Source organism: Lissotriton vulgaris, chromosome 4_1 (assembly GCF_964263255.1).
Source record: "Lissotriton vulgaris chromosome 4_1, aLisVul1.2, whole genome shotgun sequence".
NCBI lineage: Eukaryota > Metazoa > Chordata > Amphibia > Caudata > Salamandridae > Lissotriton > Lissotriton vulgaris.
Genome location: NC_141691.1, coordinates 1091520579 through 1091546642, shown reverse-complemented (window position 1 = coordinate 1091546642; position 26064 = coordinate 1091520579). Strand labels below are relative to the sequence as shown.

Genomic DNA, 26064 nt, shown 5'->3' with positions numbered 1-26064 from the left:
AGGGACATAGCGTTCTGCAGTATATACGCACCAAACATGGATCAAGTGCGCTTCCATGACCGACTATCCGCACATTGGCGCATTATTTGACAGGCCCAGTGATACTGGGAGGGGACTTTAATTCCATCGTAGATATAGCACTGGATAGATCGCACCCTCCATTTGCAGATTCACCTGTTCGTAGGTTGGCCAAAAGCAGGTTGGACTGGCAGACTAGGTGGCACCTGGTGGATGTATGCTTCAATCACCACCTGCGAAACCGGGATTACTCCTTCTCGGCGATGCGCGAACTTCACGTTAGGTTAGATACGGTCTTATGCTCCACATCAATAGTGCCCAACGTAGTACACTCAGAATATTTGGCTAGGACACTGTCAGACCATAATCCGCTATTATTCACCATGAACTGGATGCCAGTGAAATCTGCCATTCCCACTTGGCGACAACGACCGGAGACGCTAGAGGATCCGGTTTTCCGGAGGGAAATAGACAAGGGTATAGAGCGCTACTTCACTGAAAATAAGGGAATGGCTTCCACTAGAGGAGTAAAATGGGACGCCTTTAAAGTCGTGATAAGGGGGCTATGTATTAGCAAACATGTGGGAGTACGGAAGGCGTTGCTAAACGATGTGGATGAAGCGGAACGTAAGTTGAGAACGGCAGAACAGGCCAGGCCAGAACGACCGGAGGTACAGGCGGACGTGGTGGAGGCGAATGAAGCAGTTGCAAAAGAAATGGAAAGGTTAAGATGCTTTGACTAAAAGACATATATCATGAAAGCGCATGCTGAGGGTGATAAGGCAGGAACACTGTTGGCATGGTTTGTAGGAGAGTAGGGTCTGCTTTCCTATGGTTACTCCATTTTTTGCTTTTTGCTTCACTGGTTTTCGACTTAATGTGGCTGTGGGCCTGCTAATCAGACCCACAGCCCTGCTGTTCTCTCTCTAAATTCACACCATGTACTTTAGGTACATCACCAATTGGGATTTGGGTCACTCTTACAAGTCCCTGTACAGTGTACTATAGGTACCCAGGGCATAGGTGCACCCAAGGCCTACCAGGGGTGCAGCATATCTTTTGCCACCCCTGGCTGGCCATCCAAACTGACACAACTGGCTGATCACTCAGCTGGGGCAAGGTCGTGTAATCACCCCTTAGATATAGTATTCCGATGTCTAACCTTATATCTAGACAAATATACACCTATAATTCACTCCTATGGCAGGCCTTAACAATCCTGAAGGCAGAGTGCTTGGTTTTATGGGAGATGGTGCTCTAGCATGAGCTGAGCCTGTCTACAGCTTTCGGAACCAGGTCCTTATAGCTGTTCTTGGATATTGCCATACCATATACTCTTCAGTGCATTATGAACCTCGCGGTTAAATGCTAACTCTGGTTTAGCTTTATCAAAACATGTCGTGTAAGGTGTGATGCGCTTTGGAATACTACCCCCTCGCCAGTCCTGGTGACGGGGCTGGCGAGGGGGTAGCATTCCACCCTTCTACAGGGAGAAGACAAGTTACTTCCATTAATCCCGGTTAAAGTTTACCAGAGCCTCAGCATCACAAAATGGATGCTGCTGCCACAGACACAAGTCTGACCTCCTGCTGCTGGGAGTCCTTCCAGCGATGGAGGCTTGGAGAATAGGTTTCCTGTCACAAGGAGGTGCTAGCACCACCCCAGAAAGGCTATAGTGTATTGGGGCAGGGAGGGCTGAATGAAATGAGACACTGCCTGGGGCACACAAGGTGTCCCATGCATAGTCCAGTTCAAACCGGTGCTGGGGCACTCCAGCCCCAGCTCTGGCGCGAAACTGGACAAAGGGAAAGGGGTGTAACCACCCCCTTCCTGGGTCCCACCCATAGGAGGGACCTAGCAGGTAATCCAGCCCCTAGATTTGGTATATAGGTAGGAGCTGGGTCCCAAGACTTTAGATTTATCCTGACTGAAACTCTGATACGAAACTCTGGACCTTCGACATCCTACTAGACGTAGAAGACTGAAGAATTTCCCTTGTGGTCAAGGAGTGACCACCCTGTGCAAGCAGGCACCATCAAGCGCTCAACGGTTTGCTTTGTCGTTGCTCCCGCCGGAGACCGAACACAGAGCCTGACAAGACCCGGACTTCCAGACTTCCTTCAGCCCGATCCACAGCCACAGCAAAGCTGAGACCTGTGGAGGCGACGCGAGACGTGGGACCGGCCATCTTGGAAAGCCAGCAAATTGCTTTCCGTGCAACTTCTGAGGCACCCTCGAAGTTGTGCATTGGGGATTGAGAAGCCCAAGCCCTGAGCACCAACTGCACCGAAGATCAGCCCTCCACACTCCACGAGTTCTGCGTGGGGTCCTTCTGCATTTTCCTGCTCGACGCATCTGTCCGGTCACTTGCCCGTTGGCTAGTGGCCTCGGTGACGAAGAAACCCGAAATCTACACTGCTGGTCTGGTTGCTCCACACTGGCCCTTGCTTCCCTGCGAAGGAAAAGCCCCTCAGTCCTTGCTGGCCTGAGTAAGAAGCCCTCTTCGAATCCTGTGTGGGTTGCCTTTGCCAAGGCTTGTTGACTCCAATCCGGAAGCCGACACCGCCGACAGCGAGAGCCTTCGTGGGACAGTCCGTGCCAAGCTCCTGGTCGTCGTCGACACCTCCTGGTCCACGTGGCAGCAGAGACAACCTTCACGACATCACCGGATTGCTCCCCGACATCGCCTGGTTCCTTCCTGGTTCCATCCTGGTCACTGGCTAGTGACCCAGACTCTGTCCCCTCTGCTTTCAGGTACTCGTCATCCTCGATCCGCCCTTGTATCCAACCGGACTCTTCTCTCCTGGTCCCCTGCAGCATCTTTTCTCCAAGGCTCCATAGGAATCCATGACGAAACCCGACACACTTTGGGACCTATGCACCCGCTTCCTGTGGGTGAGGTAACGAGAGTACTTCGGTGCTTCTGTGAAGATTGACTATCCTAGTGTCCTAGTTTCAGGTGGTTAGTTCCTAGTCCAGTCGGAAGACTCCTAAATCTTTAACTTCCTAACTTTACGCACCCATTGACTTCTATGTGTGCACACGTGTGCATTTAGACTCTGCACCCGCATCCCGTGGGCCTCCTGCTTCCTAACAACTGTTAGTCCAGTGTAGCCCCAGCGATTCCCAAGGCCCTAGGCCTTTCAACTGTTCGTGACGTGGTTCTTATACCACTATTTTAGTATATGGTTTAACGGGCCACCAGGGCCTATCCATAGTGTGCAACTTATTGTATGTTATATTGAGTTACTTGTTATGCGCGTGTGCCTCTGCCCTCAAAGAGTTCAGAGGATTGATTTAGAAATAAATACATATATATTTTGAATATATAACCTGTGTGGTGTCCTTTCATTTGGTATTAAAGGGATTGCATATGGTAAAACAGCTGGCTTCACATGCCCTCTTGAGTTTAGCCTAAGACTGCTTTTGTCCATGCTACCACTAGGATAGCTGCTCTATAAGGTTGACTTTACAACCATCACCATAAGGGTTGTTTGGACTGATACAGGGTGCCCACTAGAATAGTGGACATCACATATCAGGCCAACTTCTCACATGGTTGGCTTCTCCCGATGCGAGAGGCTCCCCAATTATGGCGTTCGAAACACAAGGGGGTGAAGTCATATACACCCAGATACACCCAGCGTGAGATTTTGGCTCGATTTCTGGACTACTATGAGACACTATATAAAAGTGCTCTGGTGGCAAGAGAGACGGAACTCGAAGCCTATTTGGGGAGAGTACCCCTTCCACAACTGGAAGAGGAACAGGCTGATTTGTTAGGCCGGGATATACGCTCGAGGAGATCAGGAGTGCAATTAAACATATGGCTCGGAATAAAACACCAGGGGTGGACCGACTGCCCATAGAATTCTACTCGCGCTATGTAGATATACTAGCTCCGCGGTTGGTAGAGGTTTATAGAGAAGCGCGAGAACTGGGACATCTGCCTATGTCCATGAGAGAGGCACTTAGTATCCCTTTATTAAAGCCGGGGGGTGACGGTACAGATGTGACAGCTTAGAGGCCACTATCAATGCTGAGCAACCCGTCTCCTACAGCATATGACTGAATTAGTGCATGAAGACCAAGCTGGGTTTATCCTAACTAGGAACACGGCTACAAATATACGACGATTGCTGGGGATTATGGGGGACGACCAAAAGGGCTCACAAATGCCCACGATATTGTCTGTAGACAGAGAAAAAACCTTTGATAGTCTAGAATGGCCTTACCTCTACAACACATTGGGACAGTTCGGACTGGGAGAAGGCGTTTGTAGGCTGGACCAGGGTGCTATATACTTCAGCACTGGCGGGAGTGCGAGTGGGGGCGTTGATTTCGCCACAATACCAAGTGGCACGGGGAACGAGACAGGGATGCTTGTTATCTCCGCTTTTATTTGCACTGGCAATAGAGCCCTTGGCGGCTAGAGCTAGAATGGGGCAATGTTTTCAAGGCCTGAGATTTAGAGGGGAGCCGCAGTACATATCACTCTATGCGGACGACCTACTACTGTTTTTGGCGGACACTGAAGGAGCACTGCAGGGAGCTGCAGAGTTGCTATCAAAGTTTGGCGATATTTCGGGACTAAGGGTGAATTGGAGCAAGACGTGCTTGTTCCCGGCGAATTAATACCTGTGCTCTCCTGGGATGTGCGCTGGGAGCCGGCGTGCTTGACCTATTTAGGGGTTCGTATTTACCATGAAACCGCTGATATGTTGAAAGGGAACATAGGGAGATGTGTGAGAGCTTTGAAAGGTTGCTTGGCATTTTGGACGACGCTTCAATTGTCGGTGATGGGTCGAATAGCATTATTAAAAATGGTGGCTCTGCCTCGGCTGTTATACTTCTTAAGGACGTTGCCCATGTGGGTCCCTTCCTCGGTTATCAAACTACTGAAGTCTATGATAGTGGGGTTTCCCTGGGGAAATGGATGACGAAGGGTGGCGCACGCGACACTATTGAAACCGAAAGCTGAAGGAGGGCTAGCGGTCCCAGATTTCGAGCTCTATTATATAGCAGCACAACTCCAGGTTTTGACGCAAGCAATTGCAGTGGAGTTTAGAGGCCCGGAGCACTTGAGAGGCAGGGGAATCCTAAGGCATATACAGTCATTCATAGTCCTGCAGCAGAAACTCAACCTTGGGGATCTCTCACTGGAGGAAAAAACGCTGAAACTATGTTGGAACCGCAGTCAAAGTAAGGCTGGAGTATTACACCCCTATGCTCCTGAAATCCCTTTGGGGATGCTCACGGCGTTGCCCCATGGAGGAGACTGGACGCCTCTGCAGGAGTGGGAACAGGCAGGGATACAAGTACTGGGTGACTTATACGAGGAGGGAGAATTGCTGCCCTATCAGGTATTACAGGAGAGATGGGACCTCCCTGGCGGCGGTTTTTTGCTACATGCGGCTCTGGTGGCCGCTATCAGGAAACATTGGAGAGAGGGTTCAATGGAGCCCAAAACAACGGTGGCATGCCAGTATGTAGTGATGGCAGCAGGGACCTTCAAAGCGGTTACCTGCCTTTACTCCAGAATGCTAACTGAGGGACTACAACCATTGGACACATTACGGCAAAAGTGGGAGACAGGCATCGGGAAGCCTATACCAGAAACCACGTGGGGTCATATCCTTCGCAGGGCCTGGAAGGGAACTAGAAATGCACGTTTCCAGCTAGTGCACTTTTTCACACTACACAGGGCATACTTAACACCGGGTAAGATTAAAAAATACTTTCACATAGAGGATGCAGCATGCCCTAGATGTACAAGAGGAGGGGTGGAGCTGGAGCACATGCTGTGGGGATGGTCTAAGTTGAGGGGTTACTGGGAAGAAGTGGGAGACCTGTTGAATGCTATCACCAACCGACAGTTAGATTTCGATATAGACACATGCCTACTACATTGGTTCCCCCACACGTCCAAAACGAAGGTGACCAGTAAATTTGTGGATATGGGCTTACTGCTAGCGAAAAGGGAAATAACAATGCACTGGAAGTCAACGGAGGGGCCCAATGGCAGGAGATGGAAGGCAGAATTCAGCAAATGGGCCAGTAGTGAGAGTGCCATTAGATTCCAACAGGCACGACGCTCGAACAATGAAAAGGCGCTGGAAACGGCGACGGCATGGGAGATGCTGGTACAGTTGCTGAATGATCAACAGACAGAGGAAGAATAAATAAGGAGAGTTGTTATTAACATAGACCCCGCACACTGCAGTCATGGGAATGCTCGAATTGCAGCTGAGCCTAGAGAAATGTTCTAGATTTGACAATTAATGTGATACACACCAGTGGTGGAGGGAGGGGGGTGGGACTTAAGTGAGTTAGAAGTAGTTTTGGTAGTCGGTTGGCTTGGTATAGTAGGAAGGATGAGGTTCAGGAGTGGAGTACAGTACCGATATTGGTTAGGAGAACTGATGCAATAGTGGACTACATTTAAATGACGAAATGTAAAGTTTTAGACACTGCTTTGAAGTATTAGGCCATTGAATCGTACTGTAAAATGTATTTTATAAACATGCAACCAATAAAATATGTTTACAAAAAAAATAGAGGGATGTGTTTAGAATAAATACATATATTTTATATATATACCTGGTGTGGTTCTCCTTTCATTTGGTCATTCAGGAGATTATAGACTGGTAAAACAAGCTGCTTTACATTCCTTCAAGACTTAGCCTGAAGGCTGCTCTCCACAGCTACCACTAGGATAGGTTTCTATAAAAATTGTCTTTAAACCTACCATCAATAAGGGTTGTTTGGACTGGTGCAAGGTGCCCACTAGAATAGTGGACAGCATATGCCAGGCCAACTTCTCACATTGGTGTGCAGCGTGTGGGATTCCAGCTTGCCATTGTTTTAGCAGATAATCTCAAGTGTTTGATCATTTGAAAACCACTAAAGGTACCAGAGGTACATATAATACAAACTTAAATACAGTAAGTTCTAATGAACCTAGAGTTGTGTGTTAAGGGCTTAAGCACACCCTTTCTACAACTCAGGAGAGTTTAGTAGGTAAACAACTAGAGTAGGTAGTGCATACACCACACCTCACTAGTTATGTCTTCAAGGCCAGGAGCCAGTGGGTCCCTGCCAGATGTCAGTCAAGTACAGACATCCAAGTATGACACATTCCCTTTTCAAGAGTTAAGGGCTCTGTGTACTATGAGGAAATTGAAGACCGGCCAAAATCCCAACACCCAACGTCTCATAGAGGTGTTGCTGCTGGATGACTTAAGAGAGGCATCAGTGCATGAAAGGGTAGGCAGTGGGGTGGGGACTGCAGAAGAAGGGGACAGTAGTTCAAACCACCAGGACTTAGACTCAGAGGCTGACCAGGCAGGAGGCAATGTCCTAGACCTGGACAACCCAGCTCCTACTGGAGATGAAGAAGGTCAAGGTGGCCCTGTCTTTGTCCCACCAGGAAGAGTTGGGGGTGTGCCTAGAAGGCCAAGATCTCCTTCACAGGAATCTAACCATTCTTACACATCAATAGGAACCTCTGTCTCTTCTCATAGGAGGGACACCTCCCAGGAGAAGAGAGAAAGACAGATGAGACTTGAAGGTCAGCTGAGAATAAGGAGACAGAAAGTAGCCTTAGAAAGGGAGTTCTTAGAGCGTGAACAAGCTAGAATAAATATGGGACTAGAGTCCCATGGTGGCAGCAACTTCCCTAGTGGTAGGGATTCCCAATCTTCCAAATAAAAAGGCCAAAAGAAACCATGGTATAAATTCTGTAAACAGAACAGACATTGGACTCGTGATTGCACTAGAGCTAGTGATTCAACTCCAGCCACCATTGCCCCATAGGCAACTGTTCCCCCTAGTTCAGCTCCAAATGGTGGTACTCAGCAGAAGGGTGTAGTAGGGTTAACCCTGGGTACTGGAGATGGACTCTGGCCTAGTCAGATTTCCAACTCAGGCTGTACTGGTCTGTGATGGAGGCATGGACATGTCCTCCTTTGCGAGTCCCAGTAACTTGGGCAAATAAAGACAGCAGCCTTTGATAAATGGAAAAGAGGCTTTGGCCTACAGGGGCAAGTGTCACCGTGGTGACCCAAGACCTTGTGGACCCTGGACAAACCATACTTGGTGAACTCTACGAAGTGACGAATGCTCGCAATGTCAGGACCAACCATGCCCTGGCAGTTGTTAATTTCTCCTGGGGAGGGGTAACTGGCCTCAAGAAAGTTGTGGTAAGTGCAGACCTCCCTGTAGAATGCTTGCTTGGCAATGATTTAGAGACTTTAGCCTGGTCTGAAGTGAAGTTAAGGACCCATGCAGAAATTTTAGGAATCTCTGTACATGTTTTTGCTGTGACTAGGCCACAGGCCAAAATGTCTAAAACTGAACAGGCCCTGGATTCTGGAATAATGGACCAGGTGCCTTCCAAGAAAAGGAGCAGTAGGATTAAGACAGTGCCTTCCCCCTGACTCAGAGTGAAGATCAGTCTCTTGAGGGAGATGATTGTGCTCCTGAAGAAGGAACAGTCCAAGATGAGCTTGAGCCTGATTAGGTTGTGTTCTTGGGGACAGGGGTCCTTCCAGGGTAGATCTGAGTCAGGAGCAGCTGAGCTGCCCTTCTCTTGAACCTCTCAGACAGCAGGCTGCTGCTGAGGCTGCTGGGAATGCTAGTGGCACCCATAAGATTTATTGGGATGATGGACTCCTGTATTCAGAGAGTAATGACCCCAAGCCTGGTGCAGCCAGGAGGTTGGTTATACCTTTGAAATTCAGGGGCTTCCTAATTGACACTAGCCCATGATACTCCTTTTGGCAGTACACCTGGGCCAAAACAAGACTTGGGACAGAATTGTCCCTCACTTTCATTGGCCCCACATGTCTGAAGACACAAATTAGTTTTGTCGCTCCTGTGTCACCTGTCAAGCCAGTGGTAAAGCAGGTGATACAACAAAGGCCCCCCTGATACCACTACCTGTGGTAGGCGTTCCCTTTGAGAGGGTAAGGGATTGACATTGTTGGTCCATGGATCCTCAAACAACATCTGGGCACAGGTTTATCCTAGTGGTGGTGGACCATGCCACTGGGTACCCAGAGGCAATTCCCATTAGGACCACTACAGCACCTGTGGTGGCAAGAGCCCTCTGGGAGTGTTCTCAAGAGTGGGTTTCCCTAAGGAGGTAGTATCTGACAGAGGTGCAACTTTATGTCCAGCTACTTAACTGCAATGTGGAAGGAGTGTGAAGTGAACTACAAATTCACCACACCCTATCACCCACTATGCAATGGTTTAGTTGAAAGGTTCAACAAAACCTTAAATGGTATGATCAAGGGTCTCCTAGAAAAGCTTAGGCGGAGATGGGCCATCCTAGTACCCTGCCTTTTATTTGCATACAGGGAGGTTTCTCAGAAGGGGGTTGGATACAGCCCTTTTTAACTTCTGTTCGGGCATCCTGTAAGAGGTCCCTTGTATCTGGTGAAGGATGGATGGGAGTTACCTTATCATAGGTGACTATGTACTTGGTTTACCCTCCAGGATGGCGGAGTACATGAAAAAGGCAACTAAAAACCTTGAGGCTAGCCAGGAATTACAGACAGCCCGGCATGACCAAAAGGCTGTACTGACTGTTTACCAGCCAGGACAGAAAGTGTGGGTGTTGAAGACTGTGGCCCCAGCAGCTCTTCAAGACAAGTGGTGTGGCCCCCATACAATTTGTGAACAAAAGGGAGAGGTTACCTATTTGGTAGACCTTGGAACTCCCAGGAGCCCCCATAGGGTGCTTCATGTCAACAGACTGAAGCCATATGTTGACAGGGCAGACATGGGCTTGCTCATGGCTACTGATGAGGGACAGGAGGAAGAAAGTGATCCACTCCCTGACCTGCTCTCACAGAACCCTGATGATGGGTCAGAAGATGGTGTAGCCATGGCAGGCAGCCTCGCTGACCAGCAATAAACTGATTGCAGACAGGTGCTTAATCAGTTCAGACATATGTTCTCTCTGACTCCAAGTCAGACTACCTGGTGCACTCATGAAGTGGACACTGGGGACAGTCTGCCCGTTAAAAATATGAATAAGATTTCATGCCAGGGACTGTATCAGGACAGAAGTCCAGACAATGTTGGATTTGGGAGTTATTGAACCCTCAGATAGCCCTTGGGCTAGTCCAATGGTCTTGGTACCTAAACCTCACACCCAGGGTAGTAAGAGAGAGATGCTGTTTTGTGTTGACTACAGGGGTCTCAATGCAGTCACTAGGACTGATGCCCATCCAATCCCAAGAGCAGATGAGCTTATAGATATGCTGGCCTCAGCTAAACTTCTGAGCACATTTGATCTTACAGCTGGATACTGGCAGAACGGATTAGCTAAAGATGCAAAGCCAAAGACAGCATTTTCAACCCCTAGTGGGCAATATCAATTTGTGGTAATGCCCTTTGGTCTGAAGAATGCACCTGCCACTTTTCAAAGGGTGGTGAACAACGTCCAAACATGCCTGGAAGACTATAATGCAGCATATCTAGACGATATTGCTCTCTTTAGCTCCACCTGGGAGGATCACCTGGTCCACATGAGAAATGTTTTGGAGGCCCTGCAGAAGGCAGGTCTAACTATCAAGGCTACTAAGTGCCAGATAGGGCAGAGTCAGGTTGTGTACCTGGGCCACCTTGTAGGTGGAGGCCAGGTTCAACCTTTACAAAGCAAAATCCAGACCATCATGGAATGGGTTGCTCCAACTACCCAGACTCAGGTTAGAGCTTTCTTGGCCCTGGCTGGGTACTACAGACGATTTGTCAAAGGGTATGGATCCATTGTGACACCCGAATGACTTAACTCCTAAAACAATGCCTAAGTAAGTTCAGTGGACAGTTAGCTGTCAAAAGGCATTTGATGACCTGAAGCAGGCCATGTGCACTGCACCAATTCTGCAAAGTCCTAACTACTCCAAAGAATTCATTGTCCAAACAGATGCATTTGAGTTGGGGGTAGGGGCTGTGCTGTCACAATGGAATGATGAAGGTCAGGATCAGACAGTAGTTTTTATTAGCAGAAGGCTGACCACTAGAGAGAAACGTTGGTCAGCTATTGAGAGGGAGGCCTTTGCTGTGGTTTGGGTTCTGAAGAAGCTGAAGCCATACTTGTTTGGCGCTCACTTCACTGTTCAGACTGACCATAAGCCCCTCTTATGGCTACAACAGATGAAGGGTGAAAACCCCAAACTTGTGAGGTGGTCCATTTCCCTACAGGGGATGGACTATACAGTGGAACATAGACCTGGGAGTAACCATGCCAATGGAGATGGACTCTCCAGATATTTCCACTTAGAATATGAAGACTAAACTGGTCAAGGTTAGTTTAATGTCCCTGCGTTTGGGGGGGGGGGGGGTAGGAGAGTAGGATCTGCTTACTATGGTTACCTCCACTTTTTGCTGGTGTTTCAGTGTTTCTCGAATTTAGACTGGCTGGGGCCCCGCTATCCAGGACCCCAGCCTAGCTGCTTCCTCTCTAAAATGATTGCATGTACGTTAGGTACACTCCAGATTGGTTACTGGGGCACCCTTATTAGTCCCTAGTATATGGTACCTTAGGTACTAAGGGCATAGGTACCCCAGAGGCCTACCAGGGGCTGCAGCATGTATCATGCCACCTCTGGGAAGCCTTCCAAAATTGCACCACAGGACTGCTACTGCAGCCTGGGTAAGGTGGTGCATGCACCCCTTACTAATATATAGGTTACCTATATCTACCTTTAATCACTGACACATATAAACCTATCAGTCACTCCTATGGCAGGCCTTATCAATCCTGAAGGCAGAGTGCTTGGTTTTGTGTGAGAGGGTGCCTATGCATGAGCAGGACCCCTCTGCAGCTTTCGGAGCCTATTCTCCGAGACTGTTCTGTGATGCAGCCAGACCATATACTCTTAAGTGCATTATAACCTTGCGGTAAATGCGAACTTTGGAAGGGCTGCCTAGAAACATGTTGTGTTTGGTGTCAAACACTTTGGAATCCTACCCCCCCAATCCTGGCGGCGGGGGTAGAATTCCACCCTTGTAGAGGGAGAAGACATGTACACACTGGTCTGCCCGGTAATAGTTTAAACGAGCCCTGGCATCACAAAATGGATGCCACAGACACGAGTCTGACCTCCTGCTGCTGGAAGAAACTCCGGCAGGGGAAGCCTGGACAATAGGTTTCCTGTCACAGGGAGGTGTAACCACCTGCCAGATAGGCTTTAGTGTATTGGGGCTGGGTGGGGGCACTCAGAGTGCATTTCAGACAGCACTGGGGGCACACTTGGTGTCCCTGTGCATACCCCAGTTTGAACAGGTTGCAGGGACGCTCAGCCCCTGCTCTGCTGCTCTGGCGCGAAACTGGACAAAGGGAAAGGGGTGTAACCACCCCTCTTCCCAGACCCTCCTATAGGTGGGTCCCCAGAGTATGTCAAACCCCTTTCTTCAGTATAAGTGAGGGACCCCTGGCAACAGGACTTTAGATTATACCTGGACGAAACTCTGAAGCTGAATCCTGGAACTTTGACACACTACTAACGACTGGAGGACTGAAAAATCTCCCTTGGGATCAAGGAGTGACTCCCTGCTCAAGCAGGCACAAAAGAAGCATCTTGCCCGTCTGCATTTCCGAAGCTCCCGCAAGTATTTGAGGCACAGGAAACGGACATCCAGACTTCTCAGAGGCCGACACGATATGCCAGCAAAGCTGAGACCCGCAGCCCTCCCCTCACGAGTGACGAGGGACCAGAACTCCTGGACACCGGGCACATTTGCTAGTGCATTGACTTCCAGAGCTTTCCCGAAGTTGTGAATTGGGTTACTTAAAGCCCAAGCCCCGAGCACCATCTGCACCGAAGATTGTGGACCTACACTCCACGAGTGTTCCGTGAGCCCGCTTCTAGCATTTCTGCTCGAGGCCCCTTTGTGATCCCTGGTCCGTCGCCTGGTGGGTCCCCATGAAGGTAACTCAACTTTCCTTTGGGCTTCCCTGGTTGCTCCAGACGTGTCCAGACTCTCCACCGCGTGGTGAGTCCCTTAGACCTTGCTGGTCTGCACCGAAGCCAATCTCTGCTTTCTGCATTGGTTGCTGTTGCTAAGGCTTGTTGGATCCAATCCGGAAACCGACACCGCAGTACTCTACATCCTTCGTGGGACAACTCTAATCCAGCACCTGGTAGTCGTCGACGCCCCCTGGTCCTTATGGATGAAGAGTCAAGCTTCACCTTCTACACTTGAAATCACCCGACATCGGTGGGCATCGGCCTATCATCTTCCTGGTCACTGGCAGGTGACCCAGACTTTTTCCCCTCCGCTTTCAGGTTCTTCTCATCTTTGATCCAGGCTTGGATCCCTCTGGACACTTTCCACTTGGACGCTAGCAGCACTTTGCAGCAGATCGCCATTGAAAACGACGAACAAACCAGACACCAAAAGGCACCTATGCACCCAGCTTCCCTGAGTGAGGTAACTAGAGTACTCCGGTGCTCCGGTGGGTATTGACTCTAGAATCTCCTAGTTCTAAAGGGGTTTGCTCCAAATCCTCTTCTAAGTGTCCTTTATCTTTAAAATTCCAACCGCGACTTTCCCCCTAGAAGTTAATGGTGATTCGCAGTTGTGTTTAGACACTGTATGCGTCCCCCGTGGATCCCCTGTGTCACTACCTTAGGTGATTCCTGGTGGCCCCCTCGGTTGTACAGGCTCTAGGCCTTGTCTCTATGTCAGTCGGGGTTCTTATACCACTTTCTTAATATATGGTTTGGTACGCCCCTAGGGCTCAACGTATATTGTGCTAATTTACTGTGTGCTAATTAAGTTTAGTGAATGTACTTTTGCCTCTAGCCTCATAAAGAGGCTAGAGGGATGTGTGTAGAATAAATACATATATTTTATATATATACCTGGTGTGGTTCTCCTTACATTTGGTCATTCACGAGATTATAGACTGGTAAAACAAGCTGCTCTACATTCCTTTAAGACTTAACCTGAAGGCTGGTCTCCAGAGCAACCACTAGGATAGCTTTCTATAAAGGTAGTCTTTAAACCTACCATCAATAAGGGTCGTTTGGACTGGTGCAAGGTGCCCACTAGAATAGTGGACAGCATATGCCAGGCCAATTTCTCACAACTTTGAGCTAGACTTCTTTCAGTACTCGACCACGTACAACGTCACCTTGCGTTCCCAGATGGGCTTAGGGTTCATATGGGTGCACTCCTCACAGGACTTACAGTCCTGCGCCAAACCCAAACACCAGAGGTAGACCTTGTGGGATCAGTCACAGAAATATGGTTGCCATTCTCCCTTGAAAGCATAAACACTGCAGTTTTAGGAAAGGATAGCCCTTGTTCAATGGAAAATAATTTGGAGAAAAAACGTGTCCAAGACGAGGAAAGAGTTGAGAATGAACTCTGGATCGGCACACACAGGTATAGAATGAGAGGAACTGACAGGGTGCAGGGTTGCCACTTATATGCAACTTCGTTTGTCACTTCTGGAATAGAATGTAGCCGGCACTGAACCACATGATGCAGTCTACCAGCGTGCAGGTATAATGCTGCCAAAATCATCCAGTACAACTTGCTATCTGGGGGTAAGGAAACTGCTGTTAGAAGTATCCATCAGAATGTTCTGCATATGGTCAAAGGAAAAGAGGGGTGGGCTTAAAGGATAGTGTGTTGAGTGCAGGACTTGAGAATAGGGTTGAACCCAGAGTCCACTAAATGATTCCTTAGTGAGCTCTTAGGATGGGGTGTAGAAAGCAGGTCCAGGCTGGAAACTATACCTTGACCCAGAGCCTGCTGAAAATAGTTGACGGTGGGTCCAGGGATTTGGTGTGCCGAGGGCAGGGCCCAAGTGCAGATACTGGTCAAAGTCCACGCCCTGCACACAGAACAAACTCTGCATGGCTGGAGGTAGCACAGAGAGAACTTTTGGGATTGTAATGAGGGCGCGCAGGGCCCACCCAAATGCTGTGTAGCAATTACCCAAAAGACATAGCCAAAGGCCACTCATCACACACAGAGCCTTCTGAATACAGCAAACTGGGCTCTGGGCTTAGCACAAGTCTCAGCTGGAGTCAAGTTCCAGCACTTAAAGCTGTATGAGTAATGCTTTAGTCAGCATCACAAATATCATTATAACAAATATAATCACAAGTGGCATTTGTAAGTATTAATTTATTCGATCAAAAAGAAAATTTATCATTTACAGGAATACAAACCATCATAATACAGTATAAAAACAATTGAATACAATTGAATAAGAGCATCATATTCCAAGTAAAAGCAATTACAGTTAAGATGATCAATATTGGTGAAACTATCATGGCTTTAAAAATTCTAAAGAAGGGGAAGGCCCCTGGCCTTGATAGACTCCCAGGTGACCTTTTCAGTTCGGAGCCAGTTGTATGGGGCCCGGTTCTGACTGTAGTCTTCAATGCTATCCTCAAGGGAGGCATGCTGCCGCCCACATGGTTGGGCGCAGAAATTATTCCTATCCACAAGAAGGGGGACAAAGGGTTACCAGAGAATTATAGGCCAATCAGTCTAATTGACGTCCCCCAAAAAATTTTGGCAAAGTAATTGATCCGTATGCACTATGAAACCAATGCAAAGGTGAGACGGAGCAGTGAGGCTGCCCTTTCTGGGAAAATATCTACACAGAAAGGAGTACGCCAGGGGTGTGTCCTGGCACCCACTCTTTTTACCCTTTTCATAAATGACATTATAGGGGAGCTTTTTAATTGTGGTGGGGACCCCCCAAAACTGGCTGGTCAACATGTTTATTATTTGCTGATGACATGCTACTTATTGCAAAAACTCTTAGTGGCATCCAAAATGTGTTAAATAGATTTGAAAAGGCTTGCCAGAGTAGAGGATTAATGAAAACTGTTGAAAAACAAAATACATGGTTTTCAACCATTATAAGAAAAGCACAAGGCCCTTGTTTCTGGACTCCCAGGCTCTAGAGAAGGTTAAAGCTTTTGATTATTTGGGAATCAGGATAAGTGAAGATGTATCCTGGTCTAATCAGATTAGAAAGAGTATTTTGACCCTTTAACATGTTGATAGAGCGCTATTGTGCAAGATTAGAACTTCTCCCTATAGACCATTAGCTCCTATATTAAAAATTCATAAGGCAAAGGGGTTAGGAGCGGCCCTCTATGGGGCAGAGTTGTGGGGTCTGGACAATGTAAAAGAATTGACCAGGGCCGAAAATAAGTTTGCAAGGGCAATTGTGAACCTCCCAGGGTGCACACCCTTAATACCCCTCAGATCTGATTTAGGGGTTAAGATGCATAAGACATTATGCTATCTTAAGGGCTCTCACCTTCTGGTTAAGAATTTGGGTGAGCAGCACGAAGGTACCACTAAGGTGTGGTATGGGCGAACTTCTTGATTTACATAAAAAACGGCGCAAACAACTGAGGGACTGGTTCACCAAGCTTAGTATGAGTTATCTATTCGATGATCCAGGGTGTATCTAGAATGCGACTATTCAGTTTTTAAAAAACAGGTTCTGGGCTTTTATGGACCATGAATTTTTGATGAATACCAACGGCTCGCTTACAATAAATGTTCTTAATTTTAAATGCGAGCTCGCCTTTGAACCGTTTTTAGATGACATTGAGCCCCTTCAGGCCAGAGCTATATATTTGCAGTTCAGATATGGAACTTTACCATTACACTCTAGAAGAAGTAACTGGACCAATGCACTTGTTTCATCTAGATGCCCTGTGTGTTTGGATAAATCAGAGACTATAGAACATTTTCTCTCTTTCTGTACTGCATATAATGATTATCGGAAAAAATGGATCATCCCTGTGTGTCGTATTTTATCTTGTATTCGCCTCTCTGACGACATTAGGATATTTACGTCTGATAATACCAGGTGGCTTGTATTTGCACTAACTAGGTATCTCTTGTATGCGTGGTTGAAACGTTCGAAGTTTTTATCAATTTAACTTTAGTACATGTAAAACAGTATTTATTGAAATGAACTGTTATTACTTCTTAACTGTAATTGCTTTTACTTGGAATATGATGCTCTTATTCAATTGTTTTTATACTGTATTATGATGGTATTTATTCCTGTAAATGATCAATTTTCTTTTTGATCGAATAAATTACTACTACTGGCATTTGTAATATCAGCTGTGACGTGTGAGGTTCTGAGCCGTCCACTGAAGGGAGTTTTGGTTTTGTAACATGGCTGGCCGATTTCAGTGTTTACATTTTGAATAGTAACCATAATGTCCCTACAACTAAGATCACCAAGCTCTAGAGAAACATGAAATTGCCCATTTGGATAGCAGCACCACTTTCAGATCAATGCATCCCAAATAGAAAATTCTTGTCGTTGGTTTATGACTGCAAGTTTAATATGGGATAACCATACTGCCAACAATAGTGCCAATAACCAAGATAAGCCTCTATTATCAGTTTAAACACAAGATATCCTCATTTTAGGCTTGTTTAGGCTACTGAAAATCTGTATAACATAATTACCAGGCATATGCAGAAACGACTTTGGAGGCCAATAACCAGAAGTATCATTGTAAATTACCTTCATTATTGGTTTGAGCCCCATCCATTCTATAGTAATCTTCAGAGCCTTTTTCACTTTCCAGATCTAAATTGTAAAATTTGTTAAAAAAAAGATTATTACCTTAATAGTTGTGAAATTAGTTATCACACAACAACCGAAATGAGAAACAGCGATATGAATTAAAGTGCATCTTGATCTGGAACATTTAGGTAAATTCATTGTACAGAGACTTACCATGTTATCTACAGTGCTTATATAACGCCTGGAACAACAGCTTAGAAATACTTGAGGAAGAAAAGGGGTGAATTATAATCCCAATCATTAACTGCTAACAATTAATGTTGACAGAAAAAACAGCCAATACTCAGTCATCAATTAATATTTTTGAAAACAGCCGTGGAATTCTCCTTGCCTGAAATATAGAGGTGTGTAAGGGAGGAAGTATCATATAGCAGTTTGTTTCACATATCAAATTAGTGGTGTTATGTTTTGATAGACTTAGTGAATCTGAGTTAGAGAACTCGCTTGCTTTCTCGAAATGTATAGAATCTATGTTTTACTAGCAAAGTGGGGTAGCCCTGTGTCAAACAAGACGTATGATTTAAGCAAACCCAGTTTTTTATGGAAATCATTCTTCGATTTGGTTTTGCAATCTAATTCCCCAAACCTCCTTGATTTTGAACCTACTGATATTTTCCCATTATTCTGTATTAGAAACATGGGTATAACAATTTCGATTTTTTTTTAGGAGTTTGAGCAAGGAGGGGGAGTAAGGAGTAGAGAACATCTTTTCTGCTTGAACACAGTACTGTGGTGACTATTCTTACTAGGGTCTCAAACAATAGTTCTTTGTAAGCCAGTGCACTAAGGTTCTCTTTGACAATCTAAGAGGGCTGGGTCCACATTGAAGCGGCAAAAAACAAGCACTGGTATAAGCCAATAGGTCTGGCCGTATAAAGTTGAAAGTGCTTTGCAATTAAGGAGTGATTGTATGTATACGTTTTCGTACAGCACAAACCTAGTTAGAAAGCAATTGAGCCATGTGTGTATGTGCGACTGCATGAGTGAGACACTCGCTTAACAAGGGGATGGAGTTGTGGGTCAATGTAAAAGGATGTAAATGATTGGGAGAACATTCGTGGGAACACTTTCTATTTCATAACTACAGCATCATCTCATTAAAAAGATCAGTGTCTGCTAATAGTCCTTTAGATCGCTGTGCCTTACAACAGATTATGGAGTAAACTTTGGACAGATTACACAGAATCGGCCTCATAGAAACAAGCATACTGCAGCACACTAGGGCACACAATCTTGCAGATTGTGCAAGTGCTGTGAATCTTGTGAACAATATGTAATGTGAGCAATATGCATTACATGTGATGCAAGGGGTTTTAGTTATGTAAAATATCTGGCTTGTTATAAGTTTATTTTTTTAAATTTTTTTTTAATTTTAGCGATTTATAGAGCGCCTGGTGACCCGGAGGCATCCCCGCGCTGTAACATGTGTAAGGACCAGAGGAGAAGACGGGGGTGGACTTTATTTTGGGAATAAGTGGTGTGCGAGTGAGAGATTAGAGAGTAAATTCAGAGATGTGAATGGTGTAAGCAGCTCAAACTCTGGCAATGATCATAGAATGGTATAGCGTTGATCGTCCAGCAAATAGCATTCATCACTGTGTATTTGGTTCTGAATTGCACTGCTTAGTTTATGGTTATTTTGCAGTTTGTAAAAAAAAACAAAAAACCGTGAGGTTGTTGAGTATTTCTTTTCTCCAAAATAGTCGGCCAGTTTCCAAAACTGCTTCATGTTGCTAATGACAGATTTCGAAATTTGCTGTCCATGTCTGTTTTCACTTGTTTATAGAAATTGTTGCACGTGAATTACACAACGTGTGTAGGCCAAAATAACAATAACAAAAAAACATAAAAATGTGTTACATGTTCACAATGTCTAAGCAATCGAAAAGTCTACAATATCAGTTTTAATCAGAATGTGGAAGAAAATTCTTCAAGATGGACATGAAGGGCCTTTTCATTTAGAAAAGAATTACACACATTTTTAGACAAATCACCTTCTTCTCTGTCTTTTTATTAACCAAGTTTGAAATGTTCCCTCTACCTGTGCGTAATTATACCGGTGTCAGATTGTAAGCATGGAGAAGAAAAACACATCCGTCTGTATCTAAAACTATGCCAGCGATGAATGAATGAATGAAAATATTTGTAGAGCGCACGATGGCCAAAAACGGCTTCCTGGCGCTGAGAGCTCTAAAGAACAGAACAGACAGGGCCAGGAGGTTTAGCGGGGGTAGGCCAGGGCAAACAGAAAAGTTTTAAGCGCTTTACGGAAATGTGAAAAAATGGGGATAGAACGCAAAGAGAGAGGAAGGGAGTTCCAGAACCGGGGAGCAAGAACAGAAAATCTAGTTCCACCAGTGCGAGATTTATAGAAACGGGGAACAGTGAGGAGGGAAGAAGAGGATGAACGGAGAGTGCGGGCAGGGATGTGACGGGAAATCAGAGAATTGATGAAAGCCGGTGCAGATTGATCAAGGGCCCGATAGACAAGGCACCCTAGCTTGAACAAAGATCTCTGCAGGATGGGTAACCAGTGGAGGGATTTGAGGACAGGAGTGATGTGATGGGTTTTGGGTAAGTGAAAGATGAGACGGGCAGCCTGATTTTGGATAGCTTGAAGGCGGCGGGTTTCATAGGCAGGAATGCCTGAGAACAAGCTATTACCATAATCGAGGCGGGAAGTGATGAGGGCAGAAATAATGATTTTGAGAGAGTCAAGAGAAAAGAAGCGGGAGATTTTCCGGATCATCCGGAGGGAGAGGAAACAAGAGGACACCACGGCACTGACTTGGCCGTGCATGGACAGGTCCTGACTGACCTTGATGCCCAATGTTTTGACGGAGGGAACCGGGGTGGGAGGGGGGCCAAGAATAGGGGGCCAGAAGGCAGGGGACCAAGGGCTGGATGAGCCGCCAGTCAAGACAAGCTCAGTCTTATCTGGATTGAGCTTGAGGTGGTTGGCGCTCATCCACCCAGAAATAAAGACCATAGTGGAATGGAAGAAAGAAAGGGAGTGAGAAGAAGAAGAAAGATCAAAGACGAGCTGGAGGTCATCTGCGTAGTTAAACACAGAGACCCCCAGCTCAAGGAGGGAAGAGATAAGTGGATGGATGTAAAGATTGAAAAGAAGGGGAGAAAGGGAGGAACCTTGGGGAACCCCACAGGGCACCGGGAGGGGGGGGAGCAGAAAAGCCGGGGAGGTGAACAGCTTGAGAACGTCCTGTCAAAAGGACGTGATACAAGAAAGGGCAAGGCCTTGTATGCCCACTGCGCTGACACGGTCCAAAAGAATGTTGTGGTCGACCGCGTCAAACGCAGCGGACAGGTCAAGGAGAATCAAAGCTTGGGGAGAGTTAACGTCGGCCTTGGCTTTAAGCTCGTCAAGGACGGCTAGCACCACGGTTTCGGTCGAATGACCCGAGCGAAAGCCTGCTTGGTGAGAAGCAAGGAGTTGGTTCTGTTCGACATAAGCAGAGAGGCAAGAGGTGACGTAAGATTCCAGAATTTTAGCAAGATAGGGAAGAAGAGAGATAGGTCTGAAGTTAGAAGGGAGAGAAGAGTCAAGACCAGGTTTTTTAAGAATGGGGGAAACAATAGCAGATTTAAATGAAGAAGGGACCAGTCCGGTGGAAAGAGGCGTTGAGGAGGGAAAGAGGGGTAGCAGGGCAAGAAGAGAAGAGAGTTTTAAGAATACGGGCAGGGGCACAATCGGTGGGAGAGCCAGACTTGGTTTTGGTGAGCAGAGCTAAGAAAGAGTCCAAGGAGAGGGGCGGGAAAGAGGAAAAGGAAGATTTAGGCGCAGAGGGAACAGAGTGAATGGGAGTAAAAGGAGTAACAGAGATGTTAGATTTGATTTTAACAATCTTCTCGATAAAGAAGTTGTTTAACGAAGAGCAGAGGGCCTGGGAGGGAGTGAAATGGGGGCAAGCACGGTCAGAGGTGGCTAAATTGTTGACCAAGGAGAAGATTTCTTTGGATTTGTTGGCCGAAAGAGTTACTTGTTCGGAGAAATACTTGGTCTTTGTGGCCAGAATGGCCTTCTTGTACTCTTTAAGAAGAGATTTGTATTTGGCCTTGAGGTCGGGGCAGTAGCTGCGGCGCCAAAGGCGCTCCGAGCGTCTAAGTTCCAATTTGAGGGTCTTGAGTTCCGAGTTGAACCAACGGTGGGCCTCATGGGGGCGAATGGACCTTACTAACTTAAGGGGGGCTACTAAATCGCATGCGGAAGATAGCCAGTTGCCAACTGCAGCGGCCTGTGAGTCAAGGGAAATGCCAGTAAGGTCAGGAAGAGAAGAGGCAAGGGAATGAGAGAGAGAAGACAAGTCAGCACGATTCCAGCTACGAGAGAAAACATTCTTGGGACGAGGGGGTTTGTAAGGGGAACCAATGTTGATGGTAAAGGAAATGAGAGAATGATCGGACCAGGTACAAGGGAGGATGCTGGGGGGGGAAACTATGTCCTGGGATGACCAGACTTGGTCCAGAATGTGTCCAAGATTGTGGGTAGGGACCAGTACATGGGATTTAAGGTTGAGGCATAGAAGAGTGGCCGTGAAGTCCTTGGACGCTGAGTCCTCCCTGGGGTCGCCAGGCCAGTAGTTAAAGTCCCCTAGCAGGAGGACAGAGGAGTTGTTGACTACAAGCGTAGCGAGGAGTTCCTGCAGGGAGGCCACAAACAGGGGCATACTCAGGGGAGGGCGATAGACAAGGACGACAGTGAGAGGTGCGGAAAGATTAGAGGAGCGGGCGACCAGAAAATCCACCCCAGCTATAGATGATTGGGAGAGAAGCTGGAATTGAATAGTGGAACGAACAATCATAGCGACACCTCCCCCGATCTTGCCCACGGGGCGGTCAGCCCGGAGGGCATAGTAAGAGTCGGGGAGGATGGCAAGAATGTCAGGGAGAGAAGCATCTGAAAACCAAGTTTCGGTTAAGAACAGAATATCTGGTGAGTCAGTAGTTAGAAGGTTAAACAGCTCAAGTTGGTGCTTGCCTGCTGAGCGAGTGTTGAGGAGATAGGCAGAAGCAGTGTGAAGGGGTGATGAGGGTCCAGTGGGGGAAGATCCGGTGTCCTGCGCAGGCAAGGGAGGAGTGGGGCGTGGAGATACAACACAGTCTGAATGGGAGACATAGATATCTAAAGCAACAAGATGCTGCATGAGGGTGGGGGGGAGAGGCACAACAGTGGTGCAGGAAAGAAGTTGTGCAGGCGAGTATGACAGCAAAGAGGCAGGGGGTGTGGCCCCTGGTCCCGGCCAGTCGCGGACGGGCGCAGACGGGCTTAACTTAGGCGCTACTTCGGCGCGCCTTCGTCGCGCCCGCTGCGCTCGTCCGCTGCGCGGCCGGGATATTAGTGCCATAAGTAGGGGACCGGAAGTAGCAGGGCGTGGCAGGGGGTGGAGGGACAGAGGAGCTGCCCCGCCAACCAGAGAGCAGCCCAAGATGGTCGCCACGCCCGCCCCCGCCCTCGTGACCTGCCCGTCAGAGGGGGAGGGAACGCTCAGCGTGGGGCGCTCTGGCGGCGGCAGAGAAGGGAATCCCAAAAGGATGAGGGGTGCGCGATGACCTCAGCGCAGCCCCTGAGCAATGAGGCAAGTGATTAAAAGTGTCCAGGCACTGATTTAAAAGTAAAGTTGCGCCGCGCCTCGGCAGCGTTGTTGCTCCCGGCGAAGCCTCGGGAGGTCTGGCAGTACGATAGAGCTGAGGCGGGACTACGCCCGACAGGAAGAAATTGCCAGGGGGGGAGGGACAGAGGAGCTGCCCCGCCAACCAGAGAGCAGCCCAAGATGGTCGCCACGCCCGTCCCCGCCCTCGTGACCTGCCCGTCAGAGGGGGAGGGAACGCTCAGCATGGGGCGCTCTGGCGGCAGAGAAGGGAATCCCAAAAGGATGAGGGGTGCGCGATGACTTCAGCGCAGCCCCTGAGCAATGAGGCAAGTGATTAAAAGTGTCCAGGCACTGATTTAAAAGTAAAGTTGCGCCGCGCCTCGGCAGCGTTGTTGCTCCCGGCGAAGCCTCGGGAGGTCTGGCAGTTCGATAGAGCTGAGGCGGGACTACGCCCGACAGGAAGAAATTGCAAGGGGGGGAGGGACAGAGGAGCTGCCCCGCCAACCAGAGAGCAGCCCAAGATGGTCGCCACGCCCGTCCCCGCCCTCGTGACCTGCCCGTCAGAGGGGGAGGGAACGCTCAGCGTGGGGCGCTCTGGCGGCGGCAGAGAAGGGAATCCCAAAAGGATGAGGGGTGCGCGATGACCTCAGCGCAGCCCCTGAGCAATGAGGCAAGTGATTAAAAGTGTCCAGGCACTGATTTAAAAGTAAAGTTGCGCCGCGCCTCAGCAGCGTTGTTGCTCCCGGCGAAGCCTCGGGAGGTCTGGCAGTTCGATAGAGCTGAGGCGGGACTACGCCCGACAGGAAGAAATTGCCAGGGGGGGAGGGACAGAGGAGCTGCCCCGCCAACCAGAGACCAGCCCAAGATGGTCGCCACGCCCGTCCCCGCCCTCGTGACCTGCCCGTCAGAGGGGGAGGGAACGCTCAGCGTGGGGCGCTCTGGCGGCGGCAGAGAAGGGAATCCCAAAAGGATGAGGGGTGCGCGATGACCTCAGCGCAGCCCCTGAGCAATGAGGCAAGTGATTAAAAGTGTCCAGGCACTGATTTAAAAGTAAAGTTGCGCCGCGCCTCGGCAGCGTTGTTGCTCCCGGCGAAGTCTCGGGAGGTCTGGCAGTTCGATAGAGCTGAGGCGGGACTACGCCCGACAGGAAGAAATTGCCAGGGGGGGAGGGACAGAGGAGCTGCCCCGCCAACCAGAGAGCAGCCCAAGATGGTCGCCACGCCCGTCCCCGCCCTCGTGACCTGCCCGTCAGAGGGGGAGGGAACGCTCAGCGTGGGGCGCTCTGGCGGCGGCAGAGAAGGGAATCCCAAAAGGATGAGGGGTGCGCGATGACCTCAGCGCAGCCCCTGAGCAATGAGGCAAGTGATTAAAAGTGTCCAGGCACTGATTTAAAAGTAAAGTTGCGCCGCGCCTCGGCAGCGTTGTTGCTCCCGGCGAAGCCTCGGGAGGTCTGGCAGTTCGATAGCGATATTTAGGAGTTCAAGCTTAAGCAGTTAAATGCAATCCGAGATCTAAATATACTTCAGGGTGGGAGAGGTGGATTGGAAAGCAGTCATTGTAACACATTGTAAGAGAAATAGGAGGAGGACTTCTAGAAAAGCTTCCAAGCATCCCTGAATGAACTTTAGTAGCATGACCAAGTTTCAGTTGACGTAGCTAGGCCAAAGTCAGCCCTGCATTGCCATTCATTTTACAGTGACTGAAAGAAAGTGTGCTTTTAAAATTAAATGAATGAGTTTCTTACATGCATGTTTCTCTTCTGTGTCTTTCCATTTTAGAAAATAAGTGAAACAGAATTCAAGTCAAATCAACTTTATTCGGTTGTTCAAATTTGTAAAAACACCATAAAAGTTAATGTAATACATTTTATACACTTTTCACGATTTAAAAATTATTTAAAATTTAAAATATAATTATTACTATGTAAAAAGTCAATAGAAAATCTCAGTTCATAAAATTTTAACCATTTCATGCAGTTTTTACAATGTCTTCATCAGTTCTTGATTTAAGCAAATTAATTATATTTTTCAAAGGTTTAGGCGATGACGAATACAAAATTTAAGAAAGCACACCATCGCTTTTGCTATTTTTTCATTTTCGAGATACTGAAGCGCCAAATATGCTGGACGACATTGGCGCAACCCCCAAATTTTCAGTATGGGCAATAGCCATCGCTTTCGTGGTTCTGTATAAAATTTGCAGAATAAATTTGTATGTATAGTTGATTGTAATGAAACGGAGTCGCAAGGGCATGGGATTGATTTTGATGACCAATCGTTTTGAGTGGGAAAAGAGACCATTAAATGAAACATATTAAGTCTAAAACGAGTCAGCAACATTTTTTCAAATTCGGTTAATCTGTACATCAAATAAGGTTCAATGGAGTACACAGTCTGGGCTAATAAGCTCTGTTGAACAGATGGTTTCTGTATCTCTTAATAGGCGTATCTGGCGCAAATGTACCAGGCATGCTTTTTTTTAATTCCGCCTTAGAGATCTCAGTTATCATTAACGGTTTTACAAAAACTTTTCATATCCTAAATCTGTTAATAGAGCTTTAACATATGTTAACCATTTAATCTTTCCACAACGATCAAGTGTAAGAATGTCTTGTATGATTGATCTTGTTAAATGACATTGTTCAGTTACCCAAATTCGGCGCCACAGCATTACTGGTTGGGTTTTTATGGTGTCTGCTAGATAGTCAATGCCCAGCTCTAAGTGGCAAGCGTATGTGGAAGAGCTCTTCGGTACACCGAGTAAATATTTAACAAAAGAATTTTCTATTCTTTGCAATTCATCCACATTCGCGAGACCCCATATCCCTGC

General features: G+C 47.5%; 1 protein-coding gene across 4 annotated transcripts in view; it reads right to left on the bottom strand.

Moving 5' to 3' along the window:
- CLPTM1L (CLPTM1 like) overlaps window positions 1-26064 on the bottom strand; it is a 2174700-nt gene that overhangs the window by 988328 nt on the left and 1160308 nt on the right. For all 4 annotated transcript variants that reach the window (XM_086965311.1, XM_086965312.1, XM_086965310.1 and 1 more), the window contains one exon: window positions 17564-17629. In XM_086965311.1, the coding sequence (XP_086821437.1) occupies window positions 17564-17629 (66 nt within the window). The remainder of the gene's footprint in view (window positions 1-17563; window positions 17630-26064) is intronic.